A 21,225-nucleotide genomic window follows, 5' to 3' on the forward strand; every position below is an offset into this window, starting at 1 on the left:
CCGTGGCATAAGCGATACATTTGTTATAGACTGCCTTAAATCAAGTTACCATACGTAACCTTCGCCTGACTATTGATTCGAAAAATGAATATTCTACTGAACCTTGGTCTCACTATTCTCGGTGGGAGAGGGGTGGTGCTGGGCTCCTACTTTCAAAGAACTCGCTACTTTCGGGGGGTTACTACTTTCGAAATCTATTATATTGGTCACAATTTTATAACGTTACTTTCGGAGGGTTCCTACTTTCGGGGGGGGGGGGGGGTCGTTACTATACTGACAGCTTTTCCTGGCTGACTGGTATAGTATACCTTAATGTTAAAGTTAAGTATGGTAAGACATGCAATGAATTGTATAAAACAGGCTAAACACACGTACCATATAATACAACTCATTTAATAATAATTATCATGGTACTTTCATTAAATTCTCACATGGGGGCTATATTTCTCATATATGTTTCAGTGAAATGCGTTTTTGTGTCTTTTAAGAATAAAACTTTACAGGAAATCATGCTTGGGTATTGAACTGAATACAGAAAACTCCCTTCGAAACAAATTGTTTGACAATATTTACTAGACCACTGGCCACCTTCCCCTTTATAGTGCATTGGAACATATAATTATTGATATTTCTTTAAGCTGCTTGTGAATTATGTGGGTTTTTTTTACCATTATGACTATGACTTGAAACTCTGCTGAATGGATCCTTAAGGCTGCAAACATGGCCAAATAGATAATAATTAAAAGTTAGGGGAGACAAATTTCTTCTTTTGGTGACTTTATTACATTGAATTACAACCGATATATATCAACTGCATGGAACAACAGAAAGGACTTTTCCCCCACCCACCGCGACAATGTGCATTATTTTTTTACTCCTGTTTTATTCTCTGCAATTCACCTCACTCTACAAATAACGATGACAGGTTTCACCTTCAGTTACTTCTATTTACGTTGAAGCATCCGTTTGTTTGTTTATTTTCCAATTCTCTAGCCAGAATACTATACTTGGTAGTTAAACGTCATCGCTTGTGCATGCATTGTGTGCCGATAATTTGGCTTTCCTATGACGTTGTGAAAATTCTCAAATCAAAACTATCGACCCTGAAAAGCTTTTCTAGATGATCTCGGTTCTACAAAGTTCCTAGATATCACTGAGGGACACAAGTCTTGGTAATTTCTACGTCAAGGCCGACTTTCAGTTGATATTTCTCTATTATTAAGAGGATCTTAGATGAAGAACTTTGGAATTTATCAATGGAAAACAAGGGGGAAAATAGGAAATTCTGAAGCTCAAGTTAATATTCCCACCCCAAGGAAAACCCTTACATATAATTAATTTAGCAAATGTTATCAATAAAGCAATATTTTGAATGTTTATAGGAATGTGTGCCACTCCACCATTGTAGTATGAACCTTTTTGAAAATTACACAATCAGACGGAGTCCTTCTAATTGTGTAATTTTCAAAAAGGTTCATACTACAATGGTGGACAAATGTCCTTTGAACACCAATGTAATGACATGAATTATCTGTGTTTTACAACTGAGTTTGAGAAAGCACTTCTATCCTTTTGAAAATGCGTTGCTGTTGCCCCCTTCCCCATCCAATGCAATGTTGAACCTCAAGAAAAATTGTCTTCAAAAAACGTGTTCAACGTTTTGGCTGTGGGGAGAGGCTGGGCAAGTGAAATTGCATTCGCGCGCGACTGTCTGTTTAAGATGTGAAAAAGTTTCACAAGTGCGAATTTGTCCCTTGATTTTTGTCCATGATTGTAAAATGGATCATATAATTTTCCGGGTTCTCGGAAAATTTGTCTTTGTCTGTTTTGTCTTTGTATGTCAAATTTGTCTTTGTCTATTTTGCGATCAAGAAACCAATTGTGCTTCACCCCGAGTTTTCAATCGAGTTTCTTTAATCTTCCTTTTTCCACTACTTATAGTATTAATAAAAGGGGCGATAGGAGGGCGGGAGCCGGCGAAAAAAGGGGGCTAGAGGTGGGAGAGGATAGGGCGGGAAGCGGGAGTTCTAAGAAGGAATCATTTATCAAGTGTTAAAATACTTTCAAAAACGAGAACCCAAGATGTTTTTTTTACTTACATTTAACTTATTTTGAGACTTCTGGACCGACGGAAAAATGAAAATTCGTCCTTGGGCTGAAAAACTGAGGCCTACTCCCGGTAAAATTGGAAACCCGGTGGCTGCGTCAGGGTGATGAAATGTTGTCACTTAAGCTGTCAAAAGACGTGAGTAAGAGGAGCAAGGGTAAAGAGAAAGGGAAAAACGAAAAGAAACGCCTAAGGATTGCGCAGCTAAATGACGAGCATGTGTTTTGAGTCTCCTTATTTACAGGGGACGGTAGCAAGACGGACAAAAGCGGGAGTCGAGAGATAAAGGTAAGGGAAGCGGGAGAGCAGGGTACGGGAAGCGGGAGGTTGTCCCCCAACCCTCCCCTCATAACAAAGGGTAGAGACAGGAGAAACGTTATTGAACGATTCAGCCTTTATTTATCCGCTTGTTACATTTTTTTGAAGTTCTCAAATTACCCACATTTACCAGAATCCCAACCCCGCATTCCGCATTTACTCAATAATCACATTTACTAACTTAATTCTTCAGCTATTATTTTCCCAATTATCATTTTAATACTAAGTTAAGACCGTCATTCAATTGTCGAGACGTCATTGCTACAATCAATACCTGGGAAAAGAAAAGATGTTTATAATTACTCGGGGTTAAACATTATTCATAACATAACATTGCTAGTAAGGAGCTTTGAAAAGTAGCAGAACGTTGGAACCCGTTGAATTATATAATACTGTTTATAAATGGAGTTAATTTTTTGACAAAGCAGGCGAGTCTTCAGATCAGTCTATTCCATCTCGTAAAATAGATGTGAGTTATTTAGGTCCCGACGCACTACGCCGGAGAAATTTGACTGAAAACGCCGTTTTCACTCTCAAAATGCATTAAATGTTTTTAGTCCACACTACGCCGGACACATTTTGAAAAAGCAACAATCAGCGGTCATTTTGGATTTTTGTTTGAGGAAAACTGGGGCAGGGAGGTCATATGATAATCATGACGTCACTGTTTTGGAAAAGCTGCGTTTTCGTGACGGATTAGTGTGGACGGTAGGCCTGACCGTAGAAATAAAGCTGCGTTTTCAAATTCCTCCCATGTAGTCTGGACTGGGCTTTAATTTATGTATCCTTGTGTATAAAGTTTTAATTTAACTTTAATTTTTGACGTCAAATTTGTAACTATCTTCTACTGATAGAAACATATTTATGCTAATTTTGTATCTTTAACTGGCAGTTTTTATCGCTAGTTTTTATCACAAAAACGGTGTAATGTAGTTATTGTAAAAAAACCAAGCAATAACAATAGATGTAAATACGGGATTGAAGTATTGACACGTTAACAAATAAAATAAATAATTCCCCGCTAAGAATCCATACTTACTCGAGCATGCAGCAGCATTTATTTCCATACGGGCAGTCCGGGGAGCAATGTACATGATTAAACGGGCAACTTGCGCCCCTCGGGACGCAAATTGCATTAAGCATGTCATCGCACACTGTAAACAAAAACAAAAAATGATCGTTTGTTTGCTAGCAAACAACGAGTCATGCTCCAAGAACAACCTAAGAATAGCAATTCAGTCTAATGAATATGTTCACAAATCAGTTAAAAGGTACAATTTGAACAACGTGCGGTTGTCGTCAAATGGAACAATGGGACACTCACTCCTATCTATGTTCCTGGCCTGCAAGGGGTTCATCCTCCTGTTTCCGGAGACTGCACCCTGTACGGTAAGGGCCCCCAAAATGATCAACAACAGGCAGGCAACTTTGGTGTCCATAATTATCTTACTGCAATAGAAAAAAAAACAAAAAAAAAAACAGGAATTAGGAGAGAAAACAAATGTACAACGTTCTTATAGCTTCTTATGATTTAAAGAAGCTTAGTCACGGTATTTTGAGTTATTTTGACCACGTACAAAATATTATTTTTAAATTATAGGGAACCTGAAAATAGTGGCTTACTAATATGGAGAAACACCAAAAAGATAATAATATAACATGAACGAACGAGGATGGTTAAGGATGGAGCAGATTAACATGGATTACAAACGACAAACTTGAAAAAATTTAGGCTAACATTTTCAAGGTGCGCAACCGTGAAGTAGCTCCCTTAACCCTCAACGACCTAACCCAAAGCTTATTCAGCAAGTCAGGCTACTTTCAAAGGCCTCTGTTTAACTCAAAATACTGAAGCATAGTTTGATGTCCTACCTTGGCTTAGAAATTGGAACTTGAGACGGTGGATGAATACGCAATATCAAACAATCTCTTCAAGTACTGATGAAGACTGCAAGACATACTCTTATTTATTCCCCATAGGCCGCATAATTTATGCGTTTTTGAGAGGCGTTGCCTCTTAGAATATGAACAACATACACGTGAAAAGAAACATTCCTACATGTTGATCTGGCTACACTGACTACAAAATTATTAACTAGCTGTCTGGCGGTGTGCGTTTATAGCTGTTTATTTCCAATCTTCCTCTGTAAGGGATGCTTTTAATTTCAAATCTCCCCCAAGGTCAAATGAATATTTTAAGTTTCATCTCTAAACAGCTTAAATATTTTTAAATTCCCGCGTCCTTATTTCAGTTCTCTTCTTATATATTTTTGCTTGACGAAAAAAGACTTAGTTCTGTAAGTCCAAATGTAACAAAGATTTCACACTGGATCAATAGATTGCACAAGAGCTAGACGTAAAACCCATCCATTTGGATTCCCCAGTTGTTAGTGGTGGAATTCCCGTTACGTTACCTAAGACTTATTGGTAAAGGACAATAATTTTACTTTTTATTAAAAAATTTAAGTCGCCGGTTCTCTTTCTCGCAAGGATATCCGATGGGTTCTCGGTGTAAATATATTCTTAATGATACAGGTGAAGTAAGCTGTAATGCCCATTTGGATAAACTTCCTTGCAAACCCGAGAAAAGTCTTTTTGATCAGTCTGCTTTAAAGTCTTGGGTGCAGCCATGGATTCTTCTCCGGAGACGAATATAAATGTAAGCAAAAATGATTCGGAGCAACTGAAAACCGCGAGAACTGTTGTTAAAGGCCGAATTCCTAGAGTAAGCTGTCGCCTTTGGATTATGTGAAAATGTTTAAGAACATCAGGAAAGTAACAAATGGTTTTGTTTTGATAGCTCATGATATCTTTGTTTTAAAAGGTTTCCGGTGTTATAAACTTATTGACAATATTTTTACTCGTACTGATTATGAAACAGCTGCCAATAATTGTTTTGTTAACAACCTTCTTAATAATTCTTTCAAAACTCGTTGAAAGGTTTCCGACATTCTAATTTTAAAATAATTTTTGCGTGGAGAGTATTTTTATCTTTATTAGTTTTGAGTGGTTTCGTAGTTTGAAAAGAACCTCTCGATGTTGCTTGTATGCGGCAGGCATTTTTAGTTTCTTTGTCGGTACATTTTTGTTATTACCGTTTTACTGAAAGCACGCAATATGTCCGTGTTTTTAAGGCAAGTTGAATAAATAGTTGGGGGAAAAGTAAGATGGGCCAAACAATGAAACTGGTTACTTTATTTCGTTTGAAAATTTTTGCGGGATTTTTAACTGACACTAGCTAAAATTTAATTCATGAATACAACTTGCCGTTTTATCGCAACAATATATGTGGGTGTGTAGCTTTTAATTTTGGGGGAAAATAAGATGTCGAAACTGATTAGCTTTGAAAAAAGAACTGAAGGCAGTTTCTAATAAAATATTTGCTGAATTATCAGACCACTTGCTGTTCTTCGCCAAACTGAAACTTGGCGGCGTAAAACAACATTCGGCGGAAATCCAATTTATGTTACCTTATTCAAAACATTTTTCTTTTGAGTTTTCCTGGTGAATAAAATCACCGTCTCTTATTCAGTTCGCCACGATTGTGATATTTGCTTCTCTGACAAATTATAACCCATCTGAAACTGATTTGGGAAAATAAATTTATTCAACAGTAATTGAATGTAACGGGCGCTGCTATGAAAAATGAAACAGGCCGAAACCTTTAAATGATAACCATGTTAGTAATACCTATTCGGAAGTACTTTCACTACAGTGTCTCTTTTATTGATAAGCATCTTCAGAATACCCGGCCACTTTATTTACATGTGTTGGTGTGCTTTGACGAATGAGGTATATAACAATAGTTGTTATTCTTATTCAATGAGATGCTAATATAAGTGGCCGGGTATTCTGGAGTTTAGCCTTGATAAATAAGGAAGACAGTTTATACTCAGCGATACGTGTAAGGTATTCACAATAAATTTTAAATGATCTTCGTAGCTCTTGTTTTAGCCTATGTTTTAAACACAGTCTTACCGGCAAACTAGTATATTGTGCTTTTAAACACTAAAAGCCATATGCCAACATATGTTACCTTGCGTGAAACAATTGTATCGTTACTGACGACGTAAACAAAACATTTAATATTACTTTTTATTCAAATAAGAACTGTGCTCATAACAGGTGTTGAATTATTATCACATTCTCAAAAATTGTTTTGAAAGGCGTTGTTTTCAAAGCGGTTCCGACATTTACCTGTAGAGCGCGAAAGCTGTGTATAGGTTGAGAAGTTATGAGCATATGTGAGTGTTTTATTTAAAATAAAAATATTTACAATTCTCCTGACATACAGGATAAACCTAGCCAAACTTAGCAGATTTAATTTTAACAGTGGTTTTATATTTGTTTGTTCTTCTCTTTTTTGTTCAGGAGTAGAACGTTTTCAGTGTCTTTCCAAAGCAATAGATAGCCGTTCCGATCCCTGCTCCTTCCATTTTAATTTCGAAATACATATACCGGAGAATTCCGAAAGTAAATGGTCCCTCTGAAAATAACAGCTCCCGAAAGAACGTTCTTTTTGAACCCCAAAAGCAATGGTCCCCCGAGAGACTCCCTTTTTCGTTTTTGGCTTTCCTGTGACGTTGTTAAAATTCTCAAATTAAAACTAATCATACTCAAAAGCTTTTCTAGATGATCTGAGTCTTGGTTGTACAATGTTCCTAGATATAACTATCGGACGAAGGTCTTGGTAATTTCTTTGTTATACGTTAAGGCTGATTTCCAAGTCAGTTGATATTGTTCACTTTATTACGGTACAAGTGCAGAAATGGTCAAGCCTAGATAGGTGAGCAAGAGGTTTGACTTGTTTGATGTAAAGCACATTTCAATCACCTGTTGCCGGGTGCAAACTATCGAACGCATGATGGGTCGATTAAGTAGACCGTTAGGCGCCCTTGAAACAATTTTTGTATTATTTCATCAGTGCTATATAACTCCATTTGTTCATGTCACAGAACAAAAGATACTTAGAAACTGGTGACGAGGTAAAAGCCACTGGTATTAAGAGCATCTACTATCAAACTCAGATAGACCGGCTCAGTGAGTGAGGCCGAATTTGGCTTAATGTCCAATTTACGCTACGTACCTCGTTACATTATTCAAAGTATTGCTCTTTCTGTTCTTTTGAATACGCTAGTGAACTTTACGGGCAAATAAAATGGCTGTCTCTTATTCAGTTTACCAAGTTTATGATATTTGGTCATGTTTGCTTCTCTGAAAACATTTATAACTCTACAAATGTTGTCAGAGAATGTCGATCAATTTACGAAAAAATAAATTCCTTCTGACTATTCAAAATATTTGAAAATTACGGGCGGCGCTATGAAAAGCACGGTGAAAATACCTACGCGTACTTGTTTTGACTAGTGTCGTTTTTGTTAAAAACTGAGACCGACTGCTTAGTCAGTGTTATGTGTAAAGTTCTCATAATAAATTGATTTATTTAAGGCTATGTTTAAAAACACAGCCTTACCGACGAACTAAGAGGTTGTGCTTTTTAACTCTAAAAGCTATATGCCAACATATATTATCTTGTGTGAAAGAATTGTATCGATACTGACGACGTACACAAAACATTTAATATTTCTTTTTTATTTAATTAAGAATTGTGCTCATAACAGGTGTTGATTTATAATCACATTCGCAAAGATTGTTTTGAAAGGCGTTGTTTTCAAAGCGGTTCCGACATTTACCTGTAGTCAATAATTTGAGCGTGAAAGCTATGTTTGTTTTGAGTAGTTATGAGCTTTTTTGGGTTTTTTTATTGAAAATAAAACTATTTACGGCTCCAAATATTTACAGTTGGTGGACTTGATTTTAACAGGGGTTTTATATTTGTATGTTCTTTTCTTTTTATTACTCGGGCTTCCGTAGGAAAGCCCGAGTCTTAAAATGCAAGCGTTTTGGTCGCCAAAAGGGGGGCTTATGGTCCCAGGCGTTCCATGCGTAGACCGTGGAAACTGGAGACGAGAAACACGACATTGCCCGCTCTCCGTGGAAGACTGCGGTGTTTTGCGTAGATCGTTTAAGCAAGAATCGCGCCTTATACGTTCATCTCACATACAAAGATGTCGATCGTTTTCGGAAAGGGTCGGTCCACGAATTATATTGCTTGAAATCCAGCCAGGTAAGCAAAGTTCACGCTCGAAACGTTCTGGTGAGATAACAACTGAGCTGATCGCAGTATGAGTTGAAACTACGAAAATACTGACAAAAAACAGGCAGTCAATGACGGTATGTGGCTACTGCTGTTATTATTTAGAACATTGCAGTAAAAACAAATCATATTGCAATAAAACGAGCTAAATACGAAAACGCTTTTGGACTCGTAGTAGCTCATTAAAAACATGCGACTTGTTTCTTGCACCGCGCAAAATATGTCGATCCCTAAAGTTGTAGAGATAAGACATTCGGTAATGTGAATTAAATATCTTACCTCCAAGTTTAGTTGGCTTTCTAGTAGGGTGCAGGAAAAAACTAACGTGTGATTTTGGAGGCAAATTGTGCGGAAAAATTAAACCTTCGATTGTGCGGGGAATTGTGCGGGATTATTGACGAACCAATGTTCTTGCCAAGTCCTAAGGAAAATCTGCATTGACGATAGTTTAGCCAGTTATTTCACTAGTAGTTCAAATATATTCAGCAGTCTTAGCAATCGCCAATTCTTTTAGAAAACTGTGTCTGACTGCTAAAGAAAATCACGTTGCGTGACATGAACTAGACCAGTATGAAACCAAAATAAATAGCAAAACAGAATGCCGCATCTTCCCTTATAAATGAGTTCCTTTTTAAAAGTACTGCTGCCTTGATTCAATAAAAATATGTAGCTTGAATACTTCTTCATAAACTGCGTTAAGGGTCGCAAATTCTCGGAAGTTATCCGCAAAAAAAAAACTTGACCGTTTATGCAAATTAAGAGTCCCTGTCCACAAAAATGGAAAATAACTCGGCAAGGGTCAAAAATTCGATTTCGCTCATATTTTCATGGTAGATAGGCTAGGGCATGACAAAAACTACTGGATAGTTTTTTTGGCAAAATATCCTTTTAGTTCAAAGAAATATGCAAATTACCAAATTCCGTTAAAATCGTCATTTGACGCACCATTTTATTACACAAGTTTGAGAGCCTCGCATGCAAAACCACGTCATTCTTCCGTCTTTAAAACACTCAAATATTTTTGTGCAATGTTTAAATGTGTACTGGGTTGATTTTAGGGAATGTTGCGTTGTCTTTTTGGGTGCAAAATAATTAAATTTCGAAGACATGTATTTCATTCACTTAAAAGTACTTCGTGAATATAATTAATTTTCACTATGTGCGAAACCTTCAAATGGATCAAGCTTCTGGTGGTTGAATCGCAGAAGGATGGTCTACAGATTCTTGTAAAAATTTCTTTGGGCAAATGATTGTGAGCGACGCGAGAGCTTTTCAAAGTACGTCAAAATTGCAAATATTTGACCATCCGTCGTCAAATTTCAATTTACGGGTTAGACGTATATTTTAGCATGCGTCACATGATTTGACCTATGTTAAATTGAAATAGACACAGAGCTGATAATTTCGAAATGTTCTAACCTCATTTGCTGTAAAAGGCAGGTGCAAAACCGATTTGACGTGTTTCTCTCACCATTCGTCGCACATAAAGCAGAAGTTTGCTTTTGTTTACATAACGTCCGATGTACATCGCCAACTGTCAACTTATTTAACGGTCGAATACCATGAATCTGTGACCCTCTTTCGACACATATGATTACCACTGCATCTAAGTCTAAAACGGCTGAGTCATTTGTAGATAGTTGCTTGCTTTGCACCACACCAAAATATTACGTTTGATCATCATGGTTTGATGGCTTGAATCTTTGCTTGCAGCGGTTCCTTGTTCGTCACGCAATGCTGTCATCCCATTTTAGGGGGTAGGGGTAGGACAATTTCTATCCTAATACGTAAGGCTCCGTAAGGCTTGGAATCACTGGGAGCACACAATCGTGTTGAGTAGGAAGAGATTGAATTAAGAAATGAAAAGAATGAATAGTTTACCATTGCCCCTGTTGTTATCTTTTACTCGACCACCGCTACCTACATGCCCTGCGTAATACTGTAACGCTAAACTCATACCTAGGTCTTTTCGCGCTACGCAATTATTTTTGGTTTACATGTAATACAGTGGGCTACCCTCGGGGAAATGGGTGGTGACCGCTAAATGGGGCTAGCCGCTTAAATAGAGATTGGTGTACCTAGAATATTTAATTTTTCACTGTCAGGCTATAAATTTCTTGGTGAACATGCAAGACAATCATGATAGACGTGTGTTTGAATTATCACTCGTCATGCACCTTCAATTTCAGACTCTTATCTGCCATCGCCCTTTCCAAAACAAAGTTCTTAAATTTTGGGTGGCCGCTTAATAGGGGTAAAGACAATAATGAAACCCTTATCGGAATGACCAAATGGTGGCCGCGGAGGTAACCGGTCAATAGGTGTTTTATTTATAATATTTTACTGACGATAATTTTGGACTGTATTGACAACAACATACCAATGCCTCGCCACTAAGTAAACAAAATACGCCAAATAAAATGGCATGGCCAGGGCTATTTACTCACGTAATTACTAATTAAACTTAGTCTGTTTTTCTCACGAATTAGACACGTTGTGATTTCCTATTTTTATTTCAGTTAGTTCTTGCTTCATTGACCTATAATTTGCTTATGGCGATTTTCTTAAAATTCTAGTGAGTACAGGCACTAGCTTTATCAGCTGTTGTCTGAAATGTCAGAACGTACAACAAACGTGATGTGGACCGACGCCATGTACACTATAGAACGCGATTATATAAATATGTACATATTATTATATATATGAACAAACAGATGAACAATGATTAAATTGTTTCAGTTATCCCGAGAGTACTCTATACAAAATAGATCAAAATGTGCAGCATATGCCGTGACAGCATTGCGTGACGAACAAATAACGGCTGTAAGATTGTGCTGCGCCGACACGCTTGTCAGCAATGGTCAGCAATCGATCAAACACAATATGTTGGCGAAGCGTAAAGCAAGCAACTATCTACAAATGACTCAGCTGTTTTAGACTTAGATGCAGTGATGTTCATAAGCGCAGAAAGATGGTCACAGATTCATAGTATTCGACCAAAAATAGGTTGACAGTAGGCGATGTACATCGGACGTTAACCTTGTGTAAACAAAAGCGAACTTCTGCTTTATGTGCGACGAATGGTGAGAGATCGACTAGAAACACGTCAAATCGGCTTTGGACCTGCCTTTTACAACAAATAAGGTTAGAACATTTCGAAATTATCAGCTCTGTGTCTATTGCAACTTATTATAGGTCAAGTCGTGTGGCACAAGCTAAAATATACGTCTAACCGGTAAATTGAAATTTGACGACGGATGGTCAAATATTTGCATTTTTGACGTACTTTGAAAAGCTCTCGCGTCGCTCACAATCATTTGCCCAAAGAAATTTTTACAAGAATCTGTAGACCATCCTTCTGCGATTCAACCACCAGAAGCTTGATCCATTTGAAGGTTTCGCACATAGTGAAAATTAATTATATTCACGAAGTACTTTTAAGTGAATGAAATACATGTCTTCGAAATTTAATTATTTTGCACCCAAAAAGACAACGCAACATTCCCTAAAATCAACCCAGTACACATTTAAACATTGCACAAAAATATTTGAGTGTTTTAAAGACGGAAGAAAGATGTGGTTTTGCATGCGAGGCTCTCAAACTTGCTTAATAAAATGGTGCGTCAAATGACGATTTTAACGGAATTTGGTAATTTGCATATTTCTTTGAAATAAAAGGATATTTTGCCAAAAAAACTATCCAGTAGTTTTTGTCATGCCCTAGCCTATCTACCATAAGAATATGAGCGAAATCGAATTTTCGACCCTTGCCGCGAAATTAAGAATTTGTCTGATTTTAACAGGCAGGCACTCTTAAGTGCAATGCAATTTGCGCCTTGTCCTAGGACTGTTGTTTTCGCGAAGGATCTTATCTAGTCGCCCTCCAAACGGGATGAGACTCTTGAAAAGGATTTAAGATCGCGACACGGCAAAGATGTTCAGCTGCACAATTCACTCGGATCGCCACGACCAGTAAACGAACTTCGTACAATTTCTGCTAGCATGTACAATGTAATCGCCATAAGTTGTAAAAAGACCTGGAAAATTCTTTGCGAACAAGTTCTTCGCGTAGACAGCAGCTGTGCTTGATTCTTGAACCAAAGTGGTTTAAGCTCACAACTTGCGATTGGATTAGAGGATACTCAACGAAACAACTCGAATACTAAATATCTAAGTGGAACTCTTGTGCTAAAATATCCTGATTCTTTAATTTGTTTTTATTGTGTCCAATACGCGTTTTTGTAAAGTACGATTTGATACTTCGGTACGAAACCCGAGTAAACGCTCTTAGAGCGTCTAGTTCGGGAGTAGAACGTTTTCAGTGTCTTCCGCCAGCAATATATATAGCCGTTGATCTCCATGCATTTAAATTTTGAAAAACATATATGTCGAAAGAGCTGGAGATGAACTACTCCTTTGGACAGCTGACAGCAATCTTCCATACTCTCTTTATTTTTTGTAATAATATCGAGGCTGAAGTTTGCGAAATTTTAAGACGATTTTAAGAATTAACCCGAGGCTGAGATTTTGAAAAGAATACAATTACGTATGTTGAAAATTTGCGTACAATGAAATTTTATCTTCTTAACTAAACCGTATAACTAAGCACTACCCGTATGTTCGATGCTAAATTCATCTCTGCAAGAGGTTATACGCTATAATCTAAGAACATTCACAAGAGAACTTTTAGTCTAAAATAGGTAGACAAATTAGAATATTCAGCCTGGACCAAAAGAAAGGTAGCAGCTGATGCTGTGTCAGGCATTATAGTTAAAGTGTCGTCAACGTATCTCTTGTAAAATGACGGCATTTTGCCTTCATGAACCAGAGTTTCTTCAATGGATCCCATGAGGACATTAGCGAGCAGTGGCCCGAGTGGAGAGCCCATGGCGAAACCATTGGTCTGTTCATAAAGTTGTCCATTGAACTGGAACAGTTGGTCTTTGGTAGATGCTTTGAGAAGATCTGCAAGGTCCATTCTGCTCAGGTTCAAGTGGTGTGTTTCATTGAACCAGTTATTCACAAAAGCTATATCGGCGAGTATCTGTATTGCTTCCTCTAAGGGCACGTCGGTAAATAGCGTGAAGAAACTTCACGGTTGTTGTACAAGGGGATGGACGTCGCCGAGCACATACTACACACCTCATCGTATGAATTATACCTTAATGTTAAAGTTAAGTATCATAAGACATGCAATGAATTTTTTAAAACAGGTTAAACACACTTACCAGATCATACAACTCATTTGATAATAACTATCATGGTACTTTTATTAAATTCTCACATGGGGGCTATATTCCCATATATGGTTCAGTGAAATGCGTTTTTGTGTCTTTTAAGAATAAACATGAAATCATGCTTGAGTATTGAACTAAATACAGAAAACTCCCTCCGAAACAACTTGTTTGACAATATTTACTAGACCACTGGCCACGTTCCCCTTTATAGTGCGTTGGCACATATAATTATTGATATTTGATTTTCTTTAAGCTGCTTGTAAATTATGTGGGTTTTTTTTTTTACCATTATGGCTATGAGTTGAAACTCTTCTGCAGAAATGGTCAAGCCTAGGTGAGCAAGGTGAGCAAGATAGGTGAGCAAGAGGTTTGACTTGTTTGATGTAAAGCACATTTCAATCACCTGTTGCCAGGTGCAAACTATCGAACGCATGATGGGTCGATTAAGTAGACCGTTAGGCGCCCTTGAAAACAATTTTTGTATGATCTCATCAGTGCTATATAACTCCATTGTTCATGTCACAGAACAAAAGATACTTAGAAACTGGTGACGAGGTAAAAGCCACTGGTATTAAGAGCAACTACTATCAAACGCAGATAGAGTGGCTCAGTGAGTGAGGCCGAATTTGGCTTAATGTCCAATTTACGCTACGTACCTCTTTACATTATTCAAAATATTGCTCTTTCTGTTCTTTTGAATACGCTAGTAATCTTTACGGGCAAATAAATTGGCTGTCTCTTATTCAGTTTACCACGTTTATGATATTTGGTCATGTTTGCTTCTCTGACAACATTTATAACTCTTCAAATGTTGTCAGAGAATGTCGGTCAATTAACGAAAAAATAAATTCCTCTTTACATTATTCAAACTATTGCTCCGACCTTCTGTTCTTTTGAATACGCTAGTAATCTTTACGGGCAAATAAAATGGCTGTCTCTTATTCAGTTTACCACGTTTATGATATCTGGTCATGTTTGCTTCTCTGACAACAATTATAACTCTTCAAATGTTGTCAGAGAATGTCGGTCAATTTACGAAAAAATAAATTCCTTCTGACTATTCAAAATATTTTGAAAATTACGGGCGCCGCTATGAAAAGTACCGTGAAAAATACCTACTTGTACTTGTTTTGATTAGTGTCGTTTTTGTTAAAAACTGAGACCGACTGCTTAGTCAGTGTTATGTGTAAAGTACTCCCGATAAATTGATTTATTTATGGCTGTGTTTAGAAACACAGCCTTACCGGCGAATTAACAGGTTGTGCTTTTAAACACTGAAAGCTATATGCCAACATATATTATCTTGTGTGAAAGAACTGTATCGATACTGACGACGTAAACAAAACATTTAATATTACTTTTTATTTAATTAAGAACCGTGCTCATAACGGGTTTTGAATTATGATCAGATTCTGATTTATAATCACATTCTCAAAAATTGTTTTGAAAGGCGTTGTTTTCAAAGCGGTTCCGACATTTACCTGTAGTTAATAATTTGAGCGAGTAAGCTATGTTTATTTTGTAGTAGATACCCGCAAAAACGACATGTGCTTTCTTCTTCCCTCTCGGCCTTCTTCCCATTCTCTTTTGAATATGGCCCACACATTCCACTCTTCGCAATGCCACCTCATCTCCGTAAGGCTTTGATTTGACCCCATCCCGATGAGAAGAGCAATTGTCATCGCCTACAAAGTCCACATAACGCGAACGGTGCTTCTCAGTGGACCTCCCTATACATCTACAGCACCTAGGGCCTCCATGGCTTTTAGCTGTGCATTTGGGCCCATGTGACTCCATCCAGCCAATGTATTCCTGAGAGCAAGGTTGCTCTTTCCACAACGCAGTTCGAAAAGTAGTTTGAAAATTACTTAACTTTCATGTAGGTATTTTCGAAATCGCTTATTTTCCTGATTTTCTGGAAAGTCTGTAGCACACTTTTCATTTCAAAGTCAACAACTTTTCCTGTTTCCACATCAATGGCAGAACCCATTCCATACACAGACTGAAAACCTCTCCTGGCCCAGGTGCCATCACAAGACAAAGCATCCTCAAACTCAGTAATAATTCATCAAGTTTAAACAAAGGAAATCATGACCGTGACGGTGTTTGGATATCTGATCTTAATTAGCATAGATTGTTACGATTTCATTTCTCCGTTTTCTCCTTAGTTTTGGTTCCGATTGAGAAGATATATCCAACACTCAAGACAGTGCATGAATGGCCACATTTCCAAACACCTCGAAGTTCGTCATAAAAGCTCGGCTACGCGTCGTATTGTCAACTCTCTTCTCGGTGTTTGGAAATGTGGTCAAACACAGTCTTTCGTGTTTGATATATTACATAACGACAACTTCGTCTTCCTCGGCATTATTACTTTTTTCGTAGCCTTCTGCATTTCGGTTTCCGCAACTTGCCGAGACACACGAGGAAGCGCGTTCACGTGGTTAATGTAAATGTAAATGTGAATCTTATTTATAGTGGTCATGCACTTAGCTATACAAGCACAAAGGTTAGCCAGTTTACAGGCATGCCACTGAAACAAAGGAAACAAATATTTCAAATAAATGAACCTAGTTAAAAATCCCAACTGGTGGGAGGCAGACCAGTTGCCTATTTACAAAGAGCGACCGAGGATTTGAACTCGGGACTACCGAGAAACAAATCCTGCTAAATGGCAGGGTGGAGGCCTTGAACCTAAGACCTCCGGATTACAACACCAGCGTCCTGAACCACTCGGCAACGCTTCCTCCTGAAAGACGTTTTGGCCACTGGCCCTGGCATGTTCATTACAGCACAGAATTTTGTTAAACTAGCTCTTCCCCTTCCGATAATTCGCATGGCTATGGCAGCTGGTCTCCTGTTTATGTCATGAAATCTTGCATTTCCACAAACAATCTTTTCTGAAGTTGGAGGTTCTGTGAATGCGCGAAACGCGTTGTTTGCACATTGTAAAGCGTCCCTGACAATTAAACCACAACCTGTAGGCCTTTCAAATAAGAGAAGACTGCCTTTCAAACACACCTTGCAAACAGCACTGGCCTAGATAACTCTTTGTAAAATACTGACATACTGGAAACGATATCCGCTCGGTTTTTTGTTCGATGGAGATGCCTTGCTGTTGGTCGGAGAACCTTTGACATCAAGGCGACGTTTCTTCGACGAAGGAGCATCATCACTCGCATTCGATTTCTGGAGCGTTTTCCACGAGTAACGGGCCGGCGAAGCGATCTAAACCTTGTTCTTACCATACTCAAAAAAACATTTCGCACAGTATAGTTGGCGAAATGGCGCAAAATCCACAAAGTTTATATTCATACCCATTTAATGATGTTGTTATTATTCACGAATATATTTATTGACATTCAACAACTAAATTTGTATTCAAGAAATATATTAATTCACATTTAACGACGTATTTCGTATTTACGAATATCTTTACTCACATTTACGGGATGTATTCATTCACATTCAACGGTTTATATTCATTTACATTCACGATCAAAATATTGGTTCAACACGGTGATATATATAAATATATTCGTGAATACGAAATACGTCGTTAAATGTGAATTAATATATTTCTTGAATATAAATTTAGTTGTTGAATGTGAATAAATATATTCGTGAATAATAATAACAACATTACATGTGAATGAATATAAACTTTGTGAATTTTGCACCATTTCGCCAACCATAGTACAGCACCAAGAAATGCTGCGTTAACAACTTCGCACCGATTGCTGCGATCCATGCCACCACGGTATCCAAAATATGTCAGGCGTATCCAAAACTCTTATGAGGCTATTTAGAGGCTTTTGACGGACAAGACGGCAAGAATAATAATAATAATAATAATAAAATATTTATATAGCGCCAATATCCTAAAAGTTCAAAAGCGCTTTACAGTTAGAAATATTAAAAACACTTAAGACAAATAAAGTAAAAATAAAAAAATGTCGCTAAAAAGTTATAAAAATGCTTTCTTAAAAAGGAACGTTTTTAGTTTATGTTTAAAAAGGGACACTGAGGAGCTGTTCTTGATGTCAGACGGAAGAGTGTTCCAAAGTGTATATAATGACCAAGAAAGGACGCTTATTCATCTCGGTTGCCACCGGAACATAAAATAATAATCAAAAAATAAACTTTGGAGTACCTTTCAAATTCACCCGTTTTTATGGCGCGCATTTTGAAATAACAATAAAAATAGTCCCACAGCTAGAAAATAGAGATAACATAGATGGTTGAGAGCTCCAAAACATTTTTATATGTTTTTTCATGGACGCTGCCTCAGTCATAATTTTTCTCTGGCTCCAGCCCTGAGTTACCGTCAAACAGTTCATAAAAAATATTGAGACATGCGATCAAAGCAAAAAAGCTGCAGACGTCAAATAAAGAAATGAAAAAGAATGTTTCCGGCCGGGCACGAACCGGCGACCTTCCGCGTGTGAGGCGGACGTGATAACCACTACCAGTCCGCTCTTGGTCCAATGTGCGATGCGGAAAAGGACTGGCACGAGCGCTCCTTCCGCGCTTCCGGTGAGATTAATGGCTGCCAAAAATTTCCTCTCGACGAACCGGAAATCAAAAAGTGTCGTTGTGGGCTGCCCAAATTTGAGTGAAGTAAGACAGTGTCTAATGCAAGTATGCCCCGCTTATAATGACCAAGCCGTGATCCGCTTCTTCTTTTACGAGTACTCCACATTACTCCACTCTAAATTTTACATATGTTGAAGATCGATAGCTTTTACACGACGTGGTAAAAAACCAGCTGGATATATTTGGATATAGCAGCGTTTCAGAACTTCAAAGTTTCCCTACTCTTGTTACACGCTGGCTTGGATTTTGCCATAGACACCGAAAAGTAATAAAATTTTGCGAGTTTGAGTTTCGCCTGAATTGAAAGCAACACGCGATGTATCATCAAGGCACAAAAACGTCCGTCTGTAAATACTGCTCAGTTTTGTTTGTGTGAAAATCCAATAAATCGCTGGTTGTCGATGAAAAAGACAGAAAAAGAACGCCCGCCGACGCGTGTTTTGTACCTATAAACATGGCAAATTGGACTTTCCACTCTTTCGTGTGAAAACGTACATCGAACTCAAACAATATCTCTGGCTTTAAATATGTTTATGACTGATGAATGTTTGAGAACACATAGTTTAGCTTAAAATATGGGAAGACAGCAAAAACAATCAGCACAGTTACGGTAGCGCTTTCATTGATCAACCGGAATAACGATTCAATTTCCATTTTGTTTGAGTTATCAAAACTCCATGTCTATTTCATTTTCGCACTATAAAATTTCATTACGTTGAAGAAGCACACATGATGTTAGTAGCCTTATAGCGTTGGCGACAATTGTTGCAGCATCTCAGCACAAAAGATGACGGGAATAATCTTTGTCAAGATTTTATATAGACCTTCTAGAAGTCCTTTCCAATAATTCTTCCCTGGCCTGTTGGTTTCGCCGTTGGAAAGGACTTTTCCCACTTGTAGCGCGCCAAATTTTATCGGTGGATTTTTCCACCGGTGACGTAAATACACACTCACCAATGAACAAACAAGTACTGACTATACGTCATGACGTCGAGCGCGATCAACGACACAACTCGCAGAGCAAATGTCTGCTGAATTCAAAAATCTTTTTCATTTAACTTCTGTTCTCGGATATACTTAAGAATATGAAGTTTATGGAAGCAATTGAATATGGTCTATCCAACTTAATTTCAAGTCTTTGAAAGAAGGACAGGGAAAAGCAGTGGAAGGCTATTTATCCGACCAATACGTGTTTGTTTACTTACGGACACGATCTGAGCTCTTGCGTGATCTGTATCGTTTGAGAGAATTAATTAAGTTTGGACCTTTCGAAGAAGAACAGGGCCGTTCCCGCAGTTTGTGTACTTGTTGCACTTTTAGTTGCTTTAGTTGAATGACCAAGTTTCTTCTGTACAAAGAGAGGGCACCGCAGCAACTTTGCCTTGGCCGTTTTACGGTGTTGAAAGCAGTCGTCGATCGATGAAGGACTTTTGGGAACAGCGCTTTTATTCTCTGCCGTTCGTTGCGACTTCGATTCTTAACGTTATTTTATCAAGAGAGCTTTACAGATTTAAGGCTCTCCCCAACTTATCACGCCTTCTTTAGTTAATTCGGATTCTTTTCGGTACAAGCTAGATCTACATAAGTTTATAGCATTTGTCAGGCAGCTCTCTGGTCGATAGCTGGTTAATCTAGACTAAAATAATTCTCTATCGTTTAAACACGGTTTTGTCTTTTCAGAAATTATTACTCAATGGAACAGCTTTTGCCGTTTGTCAATTGCTGACTACATACTGCACTGTACACAAATAAATTTATTTGAGTTAGGGAACAGTACTCGTACACTCGTAAACGTTTTGATGGAAATAATTTTCTGCTTTCGCGACGATCGCGCGCGGAGCACATGAAAATTGAGAAATGTCAATCATACTTTTCGCGCCAAAAATTTACGCTGTGATTCACATTCCTGCAAGTGAAACAAGTCGACCTCTCGCGGCTTAGGTCGCTCGCGCTCGCCCTCGCGACTTCGTCGCTCGAAGATTACCCACTCGCCGTCTCGAGGGAGATAAATAAGTCAAGGATTAAGAAAGGGTCGACTTTGTGGCAAGTCTAGATTTTATATTGACAATTGAAAACACCGACTCGGGCTTGAAAGTGCACGCACTGCATTATGCAAATTTGTTACTTGCACGCGTCAGATTTATTTTCCATTCAAAAGCATCTGCAAACTCGCCAAACGAGCAGAAACAATAAGAAACTATCGAAACAGATTTTGGTTATGATTAAACATTGTTCTGAGAAATAACTCGATACCAGAGTAGAGAGTTTTCTTGCATAAACTTTATTCTTAAGTCAAAAGCCTGAAAAGCTTACGCGTACAACTAGCGCGAGCAGATCTTACTCATTATAATAATAAATAATAATAATAATAATAATAATAATAAGTAAATATTTATATAGCGCCTATCCATGCCTGCTGTAGGCGCTGTACAATTCGCCAAAATGATCTGTACTAATCTTAATCTTACTCCTTCACAGCGCGAAATTTGAAATCCTGTTTTCAACCCTGAAAAACTCACCTTTTCCCATTGCCTCAGAACCAAAAATGCGCCAAAAGAAGTTGCTCATTCATGTAGAAGGGAATCTCGTGGAATTTCTTTAGAAATCTAAGTTTGAGTGCAAGTAAGCGGAATCTGCTCGTCTTAGTAGACCCCAGTCTACTGCATCACACCTTTTTCCTCGGACCCGCCCGTTTCACCGCCCCACTTATAAGCGCCCTGCCACTACACTACGGAAACGACGATGAACCAGCTTCGGTCATTGTAGGAGATATTGGCACATTACGTTTTATATACTTCGTTAAATTTATC

At 38.0% G+C, this 21,225-nt stretch overlaps 1 protein-coding gene and 1 long non-coding RNA gene across 2 annotated transcripts; one reads left to right on the forward strand and one right to left on the reverse strand.

The window, feature by feature from the left end:
- Positions 1-2,483: 2,483 nt before the first annotated feature.
- LOC110048670 (small cysteine-rich protein 6-like) lies at positions 2,484-4,443 on the reverse strand. Its single transcript, XM_089274253.1, has 4 exons — positions 4,298-4,443; positions 3,750-3,874; positions 3,465-3,579; positions 2,484-2,699 (listed from the first exon to the last, which is right to left on the reverse strand). The coding sequence occupies exons 2-4, from the start codon at positions 3,862-3,864 to the stop codon at positions 2,693-2,695; spliced, it is 237 nt and encodes a 78-aa protein (XP_089130379.1). The 5' UTR covers positions 3,865-3,874; positions 4,298-4,443; the 3' UTR covers positions 2,484-2,692.
- A 3,782-nt stretch (positions 4,444-8,225) lies between these two features.
- Positions 8,226-13,945, forward strand: LOC149102665 (uncharacterized). Its single transcript, XR_016202068.1, has 2 exons — positions 8,226-8,552; positions 13,411-13,945. It is a non-coding gene; the product is annotated as an uncharacterized LOC149102665 (long non-coding RNA).
- Positions 13,946-21,225: the final 7,280 nt, after the last annotated feature.

This window comes from Orbicella faveolata, unplaced genomic scaffold (assembly GCF_042242905.1).
Source record: "Orbicella faveolata isolate gen_17 unplaced genomic scaffold, um_ofav_v1 contig_35, whole genome shotgun sequence".
NCBI lineage: Eukaryota > Metazoa > Cnidaria > Anthozoa > Scleractinia > Merulinidae > Orbicella > Orbicella faveolata.

What these genes read in the sequence shown, in the direction of transcription:
- LOC110048670 (XM_089274253.1), bottom strand. Translation starts at nt 3,864, where the DNA reads ATGGACACCAAAGTTGCCTGCCTGTTGTTGATCATTTTGGGGGCCCTT. An exon ending in GGCCAGGAACATAGATAGGA is followed by an intron (nt 3,580 to 3,749) that starts GTGAGTGTCCCA and finishes TTTTGTTTACAG; the next exon opens with TGTGCGATGACATGCTTAAT.